General features: G+C 37.9%; 2 protein-coding genes across 2 annotated transcripts in view; both read left to right on the top strand.

Moving 5' to 3' along the window:
• LOC117103779 (vitellogenin-1-like) overlaps positions 1-4,768 on the top strand; it is a 21,778-nt gene extending 17,010 nt beyond the window's left edge. Inside the window, exons 26-30 of the mRNA XM_033244398.1 lie at positions 836-1,077; positions 2,040-2,223; positions 2,748-2,873; positions 3,404-3,561; positions 4,261-4,768. Of these exons, the coding sequence (XP_033100289.1) occupies positions 836-1,077; positions 2,040-2,223; positions 2,748-2,873; positions 3,404-3,561; positions 4,261-4,425 (875 nt within the window). The 3' untranslated portion in view covers positions 4,426-4,768. The remainder of the gene's footprint in view (positions 1-835; positions 1,078-2,039; positions 2,224-2,747; positions 2,874-3,403; positions 3,562-4,260) is intronic.
• A 7,009-nt stretch (positions 4,769-11,777) lies between these two features.
• On the top strand, positions 11,778-17,338 carry LOC117103780 (alpha-amylase 4N-like). The gene is made up of 6 exons (XM_033244399.1): positions 11,778-11,828; positions 12,524-12,661; positions 13,346-13,572; positions 14,667-14,770; positions 15,088-15,243; positions 15,745-17,338. Exons 2-6 carry the CDS (start codon positions 12,528-12,530, stop codon positions 17,260-17,262), a joined length of 2,139 nt encoding a protein of 712 aa, XP_033100290.1. The 5' UTR covers positions 11,778-11,828; positions 12,524-12,527; the 3' UTR covers positions 17,263-17,338.
• Positions 17,339-20,073: the final 2,735 nt, after the last annotated feature.

The following is a 20,073-nucleotide window of genomic DNA, read 5'->3' as shown; positions in this document are numbered from 1 at the left end:
ATAGGGCACACTGCTAGAGCCTCTACATTCTAAAAAAATTTATAAAGAAAAATGAAGAGGGTGGACTAATTAAAAGACAAATTGCAAAGACTAAAAAGACAAAACCAGTGTTCCATCCTTTTGTAGTGTAATGATTATTGATTTGCAGTCTTTACTTAAATAAAAACAATCTTGTATCATGACATCTTGTATCATGATCATGAGTTAAACGATTCAATTGGCCGTGCTTCTAAGACAGGGGAACCGTGACATACAGCCATAATGTCGGCGTTGGTGCAAACGGCACGCTTGCCTATGGTTCCGGTTTTGGAACAAGTCTTCTCGGAGAAGGACTCTAAACCGTATGTCCAGTATCTAAGAAAATAGACATTTCTTCAGGGGGCGGCACCAGGAATTCCCCAACGAGGGGTCCTAAGTCCCCCCCCCTCCCTAGTCAGGGAAACAATTAAATCTGAATTTGAATTTTTTCTGTATTAAAAAATAATAAGATTTTGTGTATTTTTTCTGTATTAAAAAATAATAAGATTTTGTGTTAATTATGTGATTCTTTATTTAAAAAGGATAATTTAATAGAAAACCATGCAAGTTACGGGTGTAATAGTATATAACACCTCGCACATACTGTAACACTGCTCACACTAAACAGTTTTTAATTTCTAAAATTTGACAGCTTAGTATGGCATGCTTGAATTGTACTTTCGGTGTTTTAGAGTTGATTTTTTTCCAACGACCATGCTGGAAACTTAGGGGGGGTTCGCCCTTCTGGTCCCGCTAGCACCGCCCCTGCATTTCTTTTGTAATCTTAAAATAAACCTTTCTAATAAATATTATGCAGCCACATGTACCCTGAACAACTTCAACAATTTCACCACATTCGATGGCGTCAACTACCGCTACAGGATGCCTGTCACCTGCCCTCACATCTTGGCCAGAGATTGCTCGCCAGAGCAACGCTTCACCGTTCTGCTCCAGAACCGTACGATGGCTGACAACACCGTTAAGAAGGTAGTGACCATTCGAGTTGGTGATCACCAGATCTTGCTGGACTCTCACTTAAACAAGACCATTAAGATCGAGGTAAGAGATTTTGTTACGAATTGCAGCCGGCGACCCACATGCGGCCCGACATCGATTTTGTTGCAGCCCACGAAATATATAAAAGCCGCTATGTGTGTCGCCATCCATCAGTAACATGTACTATCTGTATAAAAGCAGTGAATGTTTTTTGCAAACACACTGGATACATCAAAGTTCAGGTGCGGAGTTTCAGTATCTTAACAGAAACTCACCTTTCCAACCCAACAATACAGTAGTTAAGGGGAGGGGTAGATTATGGATGATTCAAGAAGTATAGGGTACGTGCTAGTGTGGTTTGGTAGGTGCCACTGTAACCCTAGTTTGATGAAGGATATAGGGTGGCTTCCAAAACACAAGTTAAGGTGGCGTACTAAAGTATGATAGCGCTGCGCTTAGTGTAACCTCGCTATGGAGAGACTATAGTGGGAAATCGTAATTGTGGCAAAGACAAGCCAAACCAGTCACTCGTCGCAAAAATCGATTTTGAGTTATTACTACAAGGTTAAAGAGTAAAACAAGAGCTATAAAATGGTAAAAAAATCATTCAAATCCGACATTTCCTTATGAAGTTACAAGCATTTAAGCATAGAGCTGATTAGGAACAATATATGAGAAATCAGCCTTCAAAGTTTATGATTTCAGGCATTTCTCATGCAGAAACTATTATAAAATCATTAAAAAGTGTTGTTTTAACATTGAAATTGGGAAAAATAACAGCAGAGCATGATGTATAGATACATAACCCTTAGTTTAGTGAAATAAAATAGATTTTAAAAAATTTTACATTCTAGCATGTTTTTGCTATTTTCTCTGAAACACAATTTGCGACGAGTGACTGGTTTGGCTTGTCTTTGCCACAATTTCTAAAAAAAACTTGTCTAAACCATCCTGGTATGGAAAACTGATGCATGTTTTATTTTTATTATTTTTAATTGTTACTATTTTTTGCTGTCTTTGTGCAGGTTGACGGAGAGAACTTGTGGATCAACTCCTATAACTTAACACAGAACTTCACCTTCGCAACCTTTAGGATCAATGTTAGCCGCACCGAGGTGAACGTAACAACCCCCATCGGTTTGACTGTCATCTTCAACACCGAAAATGTCACAACCGTCCTCACTCCATGGTACTACAACCAAACATGTGGTACGTTAGTAATTGTTTTTTCTATATTAAATACTTGAATTATAATCAAGATGGTGTCTTGGGGGCCAGGGCCCATTGAGTAGAGCTTCCCCTTCTTCTCTCCATCAGGGAGAAAAAACACAATTCCTCAGGGAAAAAAATTATGTTTTTTTTTTTACTTTTCATTAGACACTTGAATTGAATATAAAATTACCCTTTGAAGCCCCTAAATTGTCATCGTTTCCAGGGACCTTTTCTCCTTCACTTTGTGGAAGATTATGGGCGATGCCAAACCACACACACTCTTTGGGGACATGACCCTCCTCTGTCTGGGACATTGGACCACCTGGCACCGCTTCTTATTATAAAACGGTAATAACAAAAAAAGGTTATTGTTGTTTATTAGATAAAACTGTATCATTAGATGAAATATTGTTATTAAAGCTTTTTTTTTTTAGTTATGTTTTATGATCCAAGATAATTGTTCACAAAGATTTGCTGTTATATTTTATATTTATATTAAGTGGTTTTTTTTTTCTTTAAAGGTATGTGCGGTGACTTCAACGGCGAAACTGCTTATGAGTATGTTACTCCAGAAAATCAAATAACTTCAAACAGTACTAAATTTGCCATGAGCTGGTTGGTTCCAGGTGACGGCAATACTGCTGGATGTGAGTTCTAATTCTCATTTTGATGGATTTCATTTTAATTTAAAAATGTTTTTTATTTATTTCATATTTATAATGGGAAAACCTGTAAAGTTTCAAACTAATGTTATTCCATTAGGCCTAATTGTCATTAACATATCGAGTAGTTTTAAAAAGGGAGGGGGCTGATTGGGGCAGGCATGAAGTTTAAGTGTGGGGGGCTCGATGAATAAGTGAGGGGAACTAGCTCGTAAAATAAAGGGATAAGAGAGGGTTTTTATTTACTTGACTGATGTTTTTGCTTCTAACATTTCCAAAGAGTTGGGAAACTGGGGATGTGAGTTTTTTTTTTTTTTAAGGGGAATACAAACCCTCTTGCAATTCATGGATATACCACTGCTAATTATGTTTTTTAAACTAAAGACTATGTGAAGCTGACTTTATTGTTGAACCCTAGATTAGAAGGCACATCAACCACAAAGTGATAGCTCTACTAAATATATAAAATGTATGTAATCTGTTATTTGATTTATGTTCTTGATTGTTATTTCCAGCTTGCAACCTCATCAAGAAATACGTCTACCCACTCCCAGACCAAGTTTACATGGGCAAGAAACAAGCTGTCTGCTTAAGCACCGAGCCTGTATTCACCTGCCCAGAAGACTGTGTCCCAGCTTTCTTGCTTGACACAACTACAAGAGTTTCTAAATCTGTGAGTAATAGAAAAATAAATTTAGATAGTGGAAATTTTGTGAGACTCAATTGTTGTGGCTTGGGTGCAAATCTTCCATTTTTTTGGGTTTTTTTTCTAAATTGTTTATATCCTCAGACAGTAACATTTTTCAGATATAACATATGAAGAAGTTTAGCAAGTGTTCCTTGCTTTTAATCATGTGAATGCATAGCATCAGTTACTCCCTTTTCAGAAAAACAGATATCTCAGGGGCATGTAAATTTCCCAAGATACACTGTGGTCTTGCTTTTTGTCTTCATTGTTCGTCTTATTAATTCTGACTTTACCAAGACTAAAGCTCACTCATGTTAAGACAATCGGGGATTTACTAGGAATATCGCAGAAAGTCTGTATAAAATGTTTGCTTGTTTTTTTGTGTCACATTTTGTGTCTTGTAAATCATGTACAAGTCAAAAGGGGCGGTCCTAATTAGCTTGGTTCCCATAAAATCACTACAGTGTTCACTGCAAGCTCTGCACTGTGTAGCTGTACAAAACTTAATAGACCAACCAATCATTGTCACCAACAGTTGTTGTTGATAGCGTGTAGCAATTTTATGAAAACCAGGCTCTAGTTGAACCATCAATTTAACCAAGATTTTCCATTGTTATTTATACTTTTCATAATATTATTATTATTATTCCATTATTAATTTCTCTATTTTCTGTCCTCTCTCAGGTTGGGTTCAACTGCTTTGAGACGAAGAACAGGGAAGAAGACATTGCTAAGTACACAAAGAAGGGCAAGTCACTCTACAATAAGAGAGTCACCCTTGAAAAGGAGGTCTCCATCCCAGACTACTGCATCTGCTCCACAACTTACAACCCCAAAAGACGTTATTAAATTAGAGCGCCCTCAACGATCCTACTTGAAAACTTTTTTTTGAAACCATAATTCGCCCAATGTAAATAAAATGCAGACCAGTTCCAATTGGTATGCTGCAACTGGAATCGTAACTTCCTGATTATTTTAGAAGTAAGGAAAATATTCCCATAAAACTGCTAGTTTCCATTTACATTCCGTGTTTATCTATTATAGGCTGAAGTTTAACAAGATGCTAGTTATTGCAGGAATTGATGTGAAGATTTCCTTTCAATTCTTGTGTTTTACTTCTTAAAATATACTAACATTCAACTTTAGAATATATTGTAGATAATGAAAAGTGAATAAATATATTGATCAGGAATTTGTTTTATCTTGAATTATTTTGAAATAATTTGTGTGTTGGTAGGCAGACAAGCCAGTAAGTTTATCTCCGATCTTTTTGATTGTTTGACACTGTCTGCCGATAAATTATTCGTGGCAGTGTGCCTGGGAGATCTATCTGAATACGGTACATCCCGTGCACCTTAATGCGTTGTGATTTCCATTGAAAATTCTGCCGTCCGGTGCAGTATGTGCTCGACTTTAGATGTGGAATTTTTTGTCTTTTTTTTTTCAACTTTTGCGGAGACTTGTTTCATTTTCTGGAACCAGAGGTCGACAGTGATATCAATTTGACGTGACCCAAAGGCCGGCTTTAGCAAAAATCGATATAGTAATGATGGATTTATATAGCGCAGATAAACGAGGTCTCTATGCGCTCGGGACTAGATGTTGCACTTTTCAATAACTTTCTCCTCCCCTGAGGGTCACTTCATGTCCACCGCAGCCAGTAAACTGACACACTTTCATCTGTCCACGACAGGGGCCGAGTGAACCAGTACACCGGGGTAACCCCCCCCCCTACTCATCTCGAAAGATGTACTGGGTTCTTTAATGTGCACATGAGCATTATATAAGTATTATTAGCTAGAGACTCATCGAAATTAAGCCACTGTTGCATTTTTAAAGACGATTTAATATTTGGTGACCAGAGCTGTTAGATGTTCATGTTAACAGACAGATATTATGTATTATTTCAGCCGCGGATCTAGCCGGGGTGGGGGGATGAGGGCCCGTGCCCATGAACCAATGAGTTCAGTGGCGATCCAGCAGTGGAAGGAGAGCTCGATTGTTTACCACTTAGGCCTATTTACACAAACCATGGTGGGGCGGAGGTGGACGTGGCGTCGTGACTTCATATTGTGCCCCCCGCCCCTTCGTCAGAAACTCTGGATCCGCCCCTGTATTTTCTGTGAATATTAAGATCAACATTGTCACAGTTTGCATTATCTTTGCGATTAATTAAGAATATTTATATTTCTATTGAAACAGACAGAACCTTCACTAAAATATACCAGAACTATTATACAGATATTGAAATGCATTCTTATATAAAAACAATTAATCAGTAATTTACAAGAATTTTTATACAAAAATATCCTATAATATAATGGATATTTCCGATAAGCATCGCCCCTTGGATATTGTTGCTAAGGTCCCACAAAACAACACGTGCTGGCGTATTCTTGGCCCTGTTCTGATTGGTCAGTAGTTGTGTTTGACTCTCCGGAAAAGTCCACTGACCTCCGGATGATATAAAGCGTTTCATTTTTAACATTGTCGTTCTCACTCAAAAATCCATTCATGGTTATTCCCCATTGTCTCCTCGTCCTAATTGATGAACATGTTCTTTACCGTTATACGCGTTCTACCCAATCTCTCCAACTTATTACTCCACTAGTCATACGTACTGAACGTTCTTTTTCCTTTTCTGCTCCTAAAATCTGGAATAATCTGCCCTATCATCTCTGATACTAAATTATTCAAACCCTAGCCCAACTTCTCTCTAACATCTTCCAGCGCCGGTGACAAGTCAGTTTATATTTATGATATTGGAATGTACACTGAACACACATGGACAAATTCTTCTGAAACATAGGCTTTTCACAACAGTACAAAGAAAGAATGTAATAATTAAGGCTAATTCAGATCCCATTACAATAAATACGTCATTCCAAGGGGCTGATCCAGAATCCAAACGGAAGGCACCAGCTTCTAAGAATAGATAAGAGAGAAGCGCAGTAGTTGCGTAACGAAGGGACCATAGGACGTACTGAAACATTTTGTATTTGTATTTTATTTTTTCTTATTTTAGTACATGTAAGGCCTTTTATTCTAATAAAACTGTCAATTTGGATGCACCAACCTTTGTGTGTGCCACTGATCGTAAGTTGTTATTTCCTGATAGATTGATTGAATAAGTTACATGGCATTGTATATATTGACATTTTAAAAATGTGACAAAAGGGGAAACGATGGATCCGCCCTTGACTTCGCCTCGTTTTAACGTCATCATCACATCACCATTATATAGTCAAACCAAAACGCCAACAAATTCTCATGATCATTTATCATTGATTTTTGGCAACCACAGAGACCTAATTAATATGTGTGATGTGCCATAAAAAATAAAACTTAGAAACATTGTCGTTGATGTATTTACTTTACCTACTACAAAGTCGTGAGCCCACAAGCACCTCAGCCCCACCATGGTTGGGGCTTAGGTGAGAAAATTTAAGGAAATAGCTTTAAATAACCGGAAATGACACTTTTATAGTCTAGATTTAGATTTCCGATTCAGATTTCTTTATTAACTTCAGCTTAAAAAATATTGAATTGCGATAGGTTTACAATATATACAGATAAATTGTTATTAAAAAGTACAGAAGAGAAAAATTGAACAACACACAACACCACAAAGTTTAAAAAACAGATAAAACACATTTAAAAAGCAGAAAAAAAGATAGCTAAAAAATCAAAATAAAAAAATTAAAATAATCTCAGCAACAATTATAAATTGCCATATTAATTTTCATTATTCTTTCAAAAATTTAAAAATTTGGGTACGAGGAGATTAAAACAGGTAGTAAAAAAGTGGGAAAGTTTAAAAAAAAATACAAGTTAGCCTTGATCATTGTTTAAAAGTTTTACCATACAGGGAACAGTATTAGATCTGAACCTTTCAAAATTGGGCTTGATTTCGTTATACATTCGATGATTACGTAGTGGCATACGGTGAGTGGATTTGTTTGGCTTAAACCAGTGGCTGTACCTTACATATTTGGAGCATTTATTTGCGAACTTTAACACATAGACCATATCTACGATTTTCAAGTGTAGTAAGATTGCAATTTATTAGTGATCTTTCATTGTCAAAATTATGATCAAATCTTTTAAAACCCAAGACAATTCTAATGGCTCTCTTTTAGATGGACTCAATTTTCTTGTTTTGCTCCTCATTAATTCCCGAATGCCATACTACAGAAGCATATTCCGCGCCTGGCCGAACATAACTTGTATACACATCAATTAAATCATTCCTAGAGATACCAGCTTTCTTTAATTTGCTTAGCATGAACAGTCGTTTATTAGCTTTACTCATAATTTCATTTACATTTCTATCCCATTGAGATCATCCTGGATCCAAATAAAGCGCCAGCAAATTCTCATGATCTTTTATCAGAGATTTCGGCAACCACAGAGATCTAATTAATATGAGTGATGTACCATAGAAAATAAAACTATAGAAACACTTTCTTTGATGTATTAATTTACCTGACCTACCTCAAAGCCGTGAAGCCACAGCCGTGTGGAATTAGTACCTCTAGATGGGCGGAAATGACACTTTTAAATAGTCAAAATCATCATCACATCACCATTAATAGTCAAAATAAAGCGCCAACAAATTCTCAAAATCTGTTATCAGCTATTTTCGGCAACCATAGAGATCTAATTAAAATGTTCATGTATTGTACTATAGAAAATACAACTTAACATTGTCTTTGATGTATTTACTTTACCTACTACAAAACCGTGAGTCCACACCCTTCTCAACCCTACCATAATTGTTGTGGGTTAAGATGAGAAATTTTGGGGAAATAGTACTTCTCTAGATTGCCAGATATGACATAGTAAAATTCATCATCATCGATCTAATTAAACGTTGTGATGTCCAATAGAAAATAAAACTGAATTGTCTTTAATGTATTTAATTTTACCTATACTTCATGTGCCGAAAGCCAATCTTATCTTTGCACGCTTTTCCTCATACCTCTCAAATTATAATAAAGGCACCCACACTCGAGTCGTGTGTTATAATAGGTAGGCCTAATTCAGAAGTTTGTGGGCAGAGATACCAGTATGTTGCTATAAAATAAGATGTACTTTGGATGCACAGCGTTCATCTGTTACAACGTGAGTCATTTATGCAGTGTATTTCAACATTTTTCAGGCAACTTCTTGACTTATGATATTGCATTGCAGACCAAAAGTGCCACCCCTCCCACCATTAAGTATGTGGTAACGGAAACGTGTCCCTACCCACTTTTTCTGCGTCCATGGGTGCATGAGAGTCCACAGGACCTCGGCACCTTATACACATCTAGATGTGTATAAGAGACAGGCATCTGCCCCAGCTACCCTAACTCCCTTATCCATTATCCACTATTATTCCACTAAGTGCCTAGTGACAAGTGATCAGCATACGACCGTAATAAAACCTTTTTTTTTTTTCTTCTTTTTTTTTTGCGACCTTTGGATTGGGTTCTTTTCGAGGCTACATTTGCAACGTAAACGTTCCCCCCCCCCCCACGTTTTGCCACTAAATTTTTTAAATTTCAATGTAAATCAATGTTACGTGCTACTTTCTTTATCTATTTTAAAACTTTTGTGCCCGCTGCTGTTTGAAAAGTCTGGATCCGCCTATGCTAAAGAGGAGGTCTCTATTACGATCCTAATTACCCGGTCACTCCACTCTAATCGAAATATGTATCAGGAGGTGTGTCTTTAATGTTACTTACCTGGTGAACCAGTGTTTACTAAAACTAATTAAGTTTTTTTGTTCAAACATCATACATCGGGATAGTAAAGGCGTAGAGGTGCGCCTACCCTACCGCCACCCTCAGAAAACTCCCCTCCCACACTCCAACTCTCTCCGATTTGAAATTTTAGTTTTTGAAGTTTTAGTTTAAAAACCTCATATTCATTGAATCATCGGACCCTCCTATTTCCCATTCGCGCCCCAACAGGTGCTTCCGTTTTATCAGTAATCCTAGCTAAATTCACCACTGGATTCAAAAGAGCCCGAATATAAAAATATTATTCCTATTGAAATGAGAATACAAATTTTTGTTCAGATGTTACCACCGCAAGCATTTTTTAAATTTATTTATAGCGGCAAATTGTTAACGTAGTACGAACGAAAGTCACGTAAGCCCTTTTTCGAATTGTAACAGGTTAATTTGTAAGCTGGTGATAGTAACCGCATATTTATTAGCCTTTCGATTGTTATTATTACAAATTTCATAAGTTCCGTTCTTATATAACCTTGATATGAGTTACAGTTTGTTGAGCTTATCGATAAGGAAACACTACATACTAAAGAATGTTAGAAACCATCTGTTTCATGTATGGGAACGTGGCCAGGTGCGCACACATTTGCCGATAAATTTATCTATCTTTGGGCCGGTTATCCCAGCAAACACATATTGTTCGCGAACGTTGTGGTTAGTTATGTCTATGGAAGGCAATCCCCGCCAGAAATGCAATAGAAACGTAGGCCTACAACGTACTCACAGAAATAGACAACGTGATCGCACAAACATACAACGTACTCGGAAAAATAGGCAACGAACTCGCAAAAACATACAACATACTCAGAGAAATAGGCAACGAACTCGCACAAACATACAACGTACTCAGAGAAATAGGCAACGAACTCACACTAACATACAACCTATTCGTACAAACGTACAGTGTTCGCACTAACGAACAACTTAGACAAAGACAAAACACAAAAAGAAAAAGAGACGAAACACAAACGTACAACGTAATCGCAGAAGTAGACAACGAACTCCGTATAGGCCTATCAAGAATCGTCCACTTTTGGTGAAAGTTAAACACCGAACAATCTATTTCTGTGAGTAGGTTGTACGTTTCAAATTGTATTTTTGGCCGAGATTACCTTCCATATATGTCACAAAATAACGTTCACACAAAGTTACAGGAACGTTGAAACGTTATGTAGTCGTGCGTACGTATGACAGGAGTTTGCCCTGCCTTACTTGGTATCGTGCCGAATAGTCATTACGTTTCCAAATACTTGCGAAAAAAATTTCGCAAGTGATTCGTGTGGGAATCGAACCCACAACCTTTCAGATTACTAGCCTGGCGCTATAACCACTAGACTACCGAGCTTGCGCTTAGTGACTAGTGTTGAATGGGCCGAAGTTATCCTACTTAGGCACGAAAAATGGAGCGGGGGCGAAGAAACGGTACACAAACCGGATCCAAAGGCACCACAGCAAGGCGATAATACCATGCAGGGCACATTCTATCTACAGTATAGGCCTATTTGTTGTGGAAAATATTGGAGCCCCAACTTAAATTTTACCATAGTCTTACATGGATCTTACATGGATCTCAAATGGTTATGAGAAAGAAATGTTGGAAAACCAAGAATTGCATGGACAGGAAACATCAAAGAATGGAGTGGCACGAGCTATCAAAATGTTTAGGATGGCGTACGATAGAAGAGGTAGTGATCCACATAACACATAAGCCGAACTGCTAGGAACAGAGGTCACCCACAGGTAACAGCTAATTATACGATATTTTATTTTATTATGTTACGGTATGTTACGTTGTATTGTGCTGTGTTGCATTTTGCATTACAATACATTGCAATAAATTAGGCCTTTTTTACATTAAATCGCTTTACATTACATACTATACTACATTATTTTTCAGTTGATCATGCGCGGATCCAGTAGGGGAACGGGACAACTTCTCCCCACACCCCGGTTTGGTAATACAATTTGAAATGCCAATGCATATCAATGCTATGTATTGAAATAATCGATACTTCACAAATTTGTCTCCCCCCTGCCCCACCCCCGGTTTAAAAACTTTTGGATTCGCCCCTGTCAATTTCGGCACACAAACAGTAACAAAACGAAACATGAAAAAAAATCAATCAATGTAAACCGTAACAAACTACAAGAATTGTCGAAAATGCACTTAATTATTGTAAATAATTATATCAATATCCATTTCAGTATTTCTGCCACGTCTTTGAACCCGGGAATTCAGATATATCAGTTTGCTTTTGCTATCGACATTAATAATTGTATCTCTGCTTCACGAACGGTTATCAATAACTTAATTAAAGTATTGCTGTATTATCTTGCTGTTATATTTACAATCTTGGATAAATTTGTTGTTTATTAACACATTAAAAGATATGCTCAGACCAACTGTATATAAATGAAAGATTCAAAATATAATTTGTATTACTCTCTTGCATATTATTTGACATCAGAAAGGTAAGGATGATGTTAATTATCTATTTCAGGCGGAGTCAAGGAGGCCCAACCCCAATCCTCGTCCTAAACTTTTGACAATAGAAAAACACTGGGGTAAAAATATTGAATTTAAAGTTGAGTTTAAAGCGCTATTTCTGACCATCTAGAGACGCCTTAGACAAAAGCGTCTCTAGAGACCCAATCGCGGTCGGGCTCAGTGTAGTTTGGACCCATCCGTAAAATTCCTTTCCGGGCCGCTCTATTTTGGATGCTTGAATTCCCCACTGGTTTTATTTATATTATATTATGTTAATTAATTTAATTTTAAAATTGAAATTTAATTTAAATAAATGTTTATGTGTTTTGGTGAAGCTTTCCGACAGGTAGGTTTCCATCCGGACATTTAGCCGTGGTTCATCGTCATCTAGTTCCGTTGCCATCTTGTTCGCCGTTAACCGATTATGCTAACCCGGCTCTTCTGCATCTGGTGGTAACCCCTGATACCCAGCACATGCCCGTCACCATAATGTCTGTTGCCACCCTTCTAAACTACCGGTTGATTTCAATCCCATGCCACACGCTATCGACGACTGGTACTTTGCCTCTCGGCCATAATTTAAACCTAGCAGTTTGCGTCTCAATGTACTTGTAAATAGTTTTATTTTTCCCCCAAAATGTATAATGTACATCAATATTGTTTCGTAATGCAAATACAGGAAAATGAAAGTCCTTTTACTGTTCGTGTTGGTTGGCACAGTATCTGCGCAATGGGACACCAACATGGCGTATGGCAGACAAGTGATGGTTCATCTGTTTGAATGGAAGTGGTCAGATATTGCCTCAGAGTGTGAAAAGTAAGTATAAAGACGCATATTTTGCTCACTGGCCAAGACGATAATGCTCATGATAATAATAATAATAATAATAATAATAATAATAATAATAATAATAATAATAATAGGTCAATAATAATATACCTAATAATAATGGGCCTAATAATAATAATAATAATAATAATAATAGGCCTAATAATGATAATAAAAATAATAATAATAATAATAATAATATAATAATAATAATAATAGGCTTAATAATAATAGTCCTAATAATAATAATAATAATAAAGATAATAAAAATAATGATGATGATGATGATGATGATAAGATGATGATGATAAGATGATGATGATGATGATGATGATTATACTAATAATATAATTATATAGCTTTTTGATTTCAGCTTAATGAATCGAAAATTATTGGGTGGGGGGGGGGTAGGGGTTGACAGAGGAGTACATTGTTTCAGAGAGATGAGACAAAAGTTTAGATTTTTGATATAAGACTTTTGTAGAGCTTTTGGGGACATAGAGATTGAGAATTTCAAAAACGTTTTAAAGAAAATTTGTTGTTAAATAGGTATGTTTTTATTATAAGCGTAACATGATGATGATGAAAGGTGATGATGATGATAATGATGACGATAACAAAACTAATGAGCCGATTTGAAGTTTTAAAAATCAAACTTTTATTTTATTAAAGTTTCCTAGGCCCAAACGGATTTGGTGGTGTCCAGATCTCTCCACCTTACAACCACATAAACGTCTGGTCGCCTCATCGTCCCTGGTGGGAACGCTATCAGCCTCAGAGCTACGACCTGAACAGCCGTAGCGGAAGTGAATCGGAATTCGCCGATATGGTACATAGATGCAACAATGCTGGAGTTCGAATCTATCCTGATGCTGTCTTCAACCACATGGCGGCCATCGGTAGGTTGAAGCAGATCTATGGTGACCGCATTGAACGCACATTAAATTCATTTTGTTAGGCTATTTTTAGACTATTTATGGCATCAGTACAGAGTAATGTACTTACTTTATTAAAAAATAATGGGCCAACGGGTCGGGTGTTTTTGATAAGCTCGTCTCTAGGCCTATGCTACAATAAAAGAGAAAACAACATGGTTCCATTAAATTAAATACATGAAGATATTAATGGTTAAAATTGCTTCACGTGGTGTTGCTGTTCCCCATTTTGCCAAATTGACGTCAGGGGTTGATCCAGGATTTTTCATGAGGGACACCCGATTCTACCTAAATGATCTGATGAGTATCAGTCTCGGCGACAAATAATAGTCATGAAAGTCATGATGACGTCACAAAACCTGATTAGGGGATTCTGATCAGAAGACTAATGACTGATGCTGGCACCGGATTCTGTGTATCAGCATTTTATTTGTCATGGAATCTGATCATTAGGTAGAGTAGGTTAGAAGGTGGACAACTAACCAAAAATGTCAGATGGCTTCAGCTGTCTCAGCAGCCCCGCCATTGGAGTATGTGCTTATGTTGGTCCGACGTCCCCGAAGGGGTAACTAAATGTGGGCGTGGTCGGTTGTCGCTCAAAATCTTTAGGGGTTTCAGAGGCTTATTTTAACCGATTTTAATGTCTACTAATATGTGGAAAATACATACACATTTCATTTCTCCCCGACGAATTGTGTTTTTTCTCCCCGACTGGAGGAGGGGAAGCTGTTCCCGACGGGGGAATCCTCCCCACCTCCGCTTGCGGCACTTCTTCCAAGGAAGAATGAGCAATTGTATGGACTTTCAATAGAATGTAAGACTCTAAAATCATTTAAATGATCCTTTCACATCCCTATGTTGCCGAGAATTTCGCCCCCTGGAACCCCTCTGAGGAGCTCTGGGCTGCACCTATCTCGCCCACTTATGCTTACATCGAGAAAATTGGCCTTCATCATCCCCCAACCCATCGGGAAATTCCTGGCGCCACCACTGCCACTATCACCTATGGAACTATATATGTATCTGTCTGTATACTCTCTATTCTGTCTCTCATGTAGGCTATGACTTCCCCAAAGTGCCCTTCAGCAAATATGATTTCAACGTACCACAAGGAAAATGCTCAACAGGAGGTGATATAAAAAGTTATCAAGATGTTAACCAGGTAAGTTATTGTTTGAAATACTTGGCATAATTATGGCATAATTTCATCAGTTAAAAATACTCGTGGAAGACACTGCCTTGAGGTCAGCAGCCGGTACGATTCTATGCGTCTCTCAACGACGATCCTCGTAAAGTGTCACCAAGGAGGTGCCACCTACAGTGATGAACGTTGCATTCCTCATCAGCGGACTAATCCCTACTGCCGAATATTTGGCAAGCTTTAATGCATAAACACTTTTTTATTAGGCTTAGTATTGATCCATGCTGTTCAAACGACTCTGTTATTGCATCTATGTTTATTCCGTTCATACCTTGTAGGTGCGTAATTGTAACCTGGTCGGATTGTCTGATCTAGATCTTGGCAAGGATTATGTGCGCGGCAAGATCATCGATTACCTGAACAAAATGATCGACTATGGTGTGGCAGGGTTCCGCATTGACGCCTGTAAACATATGTGGCCCGGTGATCTTGGAGTAAGTCTTTATCGTCTTTCTATGCCAACAGCATCGAGACAATTATAATTAGTATTATTATTATCATCATCTTTTTCATCATCATCAATATTAGTATTATTCTTTTATCGTTGTTCGCTGTTACTGTTTTTGTTTTGTGTTGGAGTAAGTTTTTAACGTCTTTCTATGCCAACAGCAACCAGAAAATTATTATTGTAACTAGTATTATTATTATCATCATCTTCTTCATCATCATCAATATTAGTATTATTTTATCGTTGTTCGTTGTTACCGTTTTTTTGTTTTGTTATCATTATTGTTATTTTTTATTTTTATTATTATTCCTTATGTTTATTATCGCACATTGGATCAATATGTAGTAGTAGTAGTAGTGTTGGTGGTGGTGGTGGTGGTGGTGGTTGTGGTGGTGGTGGTGGTAGTAGTAGTAGTAGTAGTAGTAGTAGTAGTAGTAGTAGTAGTAGTAGTAGTAGTAGTAATGTTATTATATTTCTTCTCTTGTAGGCCATATATGGCGGCCTCAATAACCTGAACGGTAAGTACTTCAACTCTGGCTCCCGTGCGTTCATGTTCCAAGAAGTGATTGATCAAGGTGGAGAACCGATAACAGCAGGAGAATACACAGGTCTCGGCCGTGTGACTGAATTCAAATATTGCTTGCGAATTGCTGAAGGAATCCGTGGCAGCACTCCGATGAAGCACTTTAGTAACTTTGGATCAGAATGGGGAATGCTTAGTGACGGCAGCGCACTTGTATTTGTTGATAACCACGACAACCAGCGAGGGCATGGCGGAGGAGGAAGCATCATTACTCATGAGGAGTCGCGTCTGTATAAGATGGCAACCACGTTTATGATGGCTCATCCATATGGTGCAAAGCGGGTTATGAGTAGCTATTACTTTAACCACAATACCGACCAAGGCCCACCATCTGATGGCAGTGGTAACACCAACTCTGTACAGATCAACGCCGACGGAACGTGTGGGGGAGGCTGGGTATGTGAACATAGATGGCGACAGATTACAAATATGGCTGAGTTTGCCAACGCAGCTGCAGGACAACCACAGTCAAACTGGTGGGACAACGGTAATAAGCAAATTGCTTTTGGTCGTGGAAACAAAGCCTTCTACGTGTTGAATGTTGACAGTTATGGTCTCAACGAGCGCCTGTACACAGGCATGCCCTCTGGCGAATATTGCAACGTCATCACTGGTTCCTTTGACAAGAACTCGGGCACCTGTAGTGGACCAACTATCAATGTTGACGGTTCTGGTTATGCATCTTTCAGTGTCAGCAACGGAGAAGACCCCATGGCTGCCATCCATGTGAATGCACGTGTTGGTGACACAAGTGGTGGCGGCGGCGGTGGAGATAACGGCGGCGGTGGTGGAGATAACGGTGGGGGTACTCCAGTAACCGCCGCTCCTCCCCCAGCTGGGACAACACGCACAGTTATATTCGTGTATAAGCCAACTTCTTATGGTCAGGATCTTTTCATCCGAGGCGGTATTGATCATTCACAGCGCACAGGTTGCACAAGCACTGCCACAACCAGTGCATGTGCCTTGCCAATATCGCATAACGTCGGAGGAACAAACAGCAAATACAATGCTTGGAAAACTGGTGATAATTACCTCGATTGGTATGGTACCGAGTCTGGACAAGGCAGCTACAACGGACAGGCGCCCGATGGCACACCCCTCATCTGGACCACAAACAATGCTGGCTCCAGTGAAAAAGTTGATTCTGATGGTGTTGGATATACTTCCTTAAACCAATGGGGAGATCACTACTGGATGCTCGATGTCAACATGAATTGTGATAAGACAGACAACGGCTGGTTTGAACTCAAGGCGTACTTAAGTAACGGCGATGGATGGGAAAGCGACAGAGATCAATCTAGTTGCAGCGGATCCGTCGGTGGCAGCAAACCATATTCTACAGGGAATCACTTCGCCAGATGTGGTTACATCAACGTCTTCAAGTTTAATGACAATTCCTGTATTATCAATTCTTTTTAGCGTTTAAAATAACCGAGGCATACTAATAATAAAATAAATATGACGAATAATAATAAACCTTGACATAGAAAACAAACTAATTTGCTAATTGGTCATCTTTGAATGTATTTGAACAGAATAGGAGAGCATCTTAGCTTATTCGCTTAAGCTGTTGAAAGCCACACTTATTTGTGAGGCAAGCTTCCATAGCGCACTGACTTTTGTATAAGACCTTAAAAGCTTTTAGTCCCTTGTGCAATATGCCCATGTGTGTGTTAAAGAATGCAGTACACTCTTCGGAAAATACTAAGGAATCAATCGTCTCACCACGACCGTGGGAAACTAGTCTTCAGTCTTTCGCTGACGGTCAATGAAAATCGACCTTGTTCCAGTGAATGTCATTTGCACGAGAAATATGATCTGTAGATTGACCTTTAGTAACATTCAATGGAATTAGCAATTAAATCCCATTCCCGGCAAAAAATGCTAGCTAAATATTTTCACTAGGAAACTTAATCAAAAATGAGTAAACAGACCGGTTTGGCTGCGTATACTGGCACCCAGGAACGAATCGTCTGTAGACCAATCACGAGAGACTCATTATTATTATAGACAATATTACCTGTCTCTTATACACATCTAGATGTGTATAAGAGACAGTATATAATGTTAGAAATAACTGACATTCCACACAAAAAATAAACGTGGATGAATTGATTTTATATCTAATTTTTCGATAGGTCCAATCTATTGTTAAAGAAATATAGTAAGTAGGCGCCGGCAACACTGCTAGTCTAGGCCTAGCATTACCTCGATATATAGTCCCGATATAAGGTTTTGTAATCAGACATAAAAATGGCCGAGATGGTATTTTACGTTACTAGTATTGACAATTGTGAAATATAATATTTTATTGGAATTATTTTAAACTGGTTAAAAAATGATTTCAGACCGAGATTTTGACAATAAACAAAACGTATGCTCAGGCCTACTATATAGACCGCAGTGAGTATGAGAGGCACGAGGTACAAAAACTAATCTCATTAGAGATGGCGCATTTTATTTATCGCTCATGATCGTATCGGTGACGTAAACACTTCAGTAAAGTCGGATAAATTAATGTTTTTATTTAACTAATTGTTGGATGAAATAAAATATCTTATCATGGACCTATAGGTCCATTATTTTATCATGAGACTTCATAGCATTGGGGGGGGGGGCGAGATAAAAAAAAAATCAATAAGGAAGAATGCGACGGGTTCGCCAAACAGTTACCCTACCCACCTTGAACGCCTGACTGTTTAGTATACACAAATAGGAGCTGGCGGGGAATGCCAGCGGATGTGATTTACAACCTCTGAATTTGCCTAGTAAACGAAGAAGTCGAAAAAATGGTAATCTCCTATGAGGAAAAATCTCTATTTCTCATTTTTTTTTTCTCCTTTAGCGTAGAACTAAAATGTATGCCAATAAATGACCTGGTTTATAATAATTAGAATAATTCATAATGCACTTTTTCTGAATAAAGAATAGTGACATTGTTGTAGGGAATAGGGCTTTTAAAGTAATTTCAGACAAACGGCATTTTGCGGACGAAGGGGATTTTCAGCTACATTTCCACATTCAACTCTGATGTGACTTTATGAATACGTAAATACCGTTTGGATGGCCTAACATTTTGACGGAGTTCAGGTCTCCCTCCAATTAAAGACCACTTTTGAGACCGGTGTTTTCATGGTCCTTAGCAGCATTTGTCTTTAATTAGAATATTAAAGATAATAGAGACATTTGTTGATTTGGGACCACAGGAAAGTGGTCTTTATTAAGCGAAGGTGGTATTTGATTGAAGGGTGCTTGAATCAAAGTGTTCTGGCCAGGATTTTTTTCTGTGACAAACAAAATACTAGGTACAAACAATATGGGTAAAGCAAAGATAACTTTGTATTCCACCTTTGAAATACATTAGAAGTGATATTACTGGAATGATTTGAACCATATAATTCGAGCACTCTGTTATTATTATTTACCCATATGTGTATTGTTCACGGTGCTACGCAGCAAACCTACTTTGAATACAGTATTCTTTACTATGATTTTGTGGGTTTCTTTAATGTCACTTCGATAGTTACTTACGCCCAGTTGACTTGTATGATGAGAATTCCTTTCTATCACTGTTGTTCCCCTCCCCCAGCTTTGTTCTTGTGATTATATTTTTCCTTTAATATCTGTCTTATCCACCAGTGATAATAAATAAATAAATAAGATGATTTAATACTCTCAAATTCCACGCCTGATAGTACGAATCCGATTTTAGAAAATGAGGAAGGTAATACAGTAAATACATGCATGTTGTTGATACTAAGCAGCATATGATCTGACGAATATATAGTTGATGAATCATAACAAACTAATAACAATATGTGGATGTAGTATTAGAAGTTCCGGACAATTAACAAAATAAACTTATATTTTGCATTTAATAAGGCAATTAAAAACGAAATCAATCAATATTTTTGAAAATAAATTGTAAATAATGGTTCTTTGTTGTTATTCCTATCAATTTCACTATTCATTATATTTTTTTAACAGCTGGAGGGCTGAAATGCAAGAGTTTTACAAGTGCATTGTATTTCACAAGGCATTTTTCTTTCTCTCATGGGTGCCAAATACCTGATCCACATGTTACCCATATTAGATTCTCCACCTTTCACCCTTATGGGACCCTTTGAATTAAATTCCATATAGTGTAGCCCATGCAGGCCCCCATAAGGGTTAAGTGTAGTATGGGCCTGCCCATATGACCCAGACATTTCATATAAGTGCCCACAAACT

This window comes from Anneissia japonica, unplaced genomic scaffold (genome assembly GCF_011630105.1).
Source record: "Anneissia japonica isolate Jap-2015-1 unplaced genomic scaffold, ASM1163010v1 scaffold287718_len389476_cov179, whole genome shotgun sequence".
NCBI classification, from domain to species: Eukaryota; Metazoa; Echinodermata; class Crinoidea; order Comatulida; family Comatulidae; genus Anneissia; species Anneissia japonica.
Note: the sequence above shows the minus strand (reverse complement) of the source record. Positions and strands in the feature narration are given on the sequence as shown.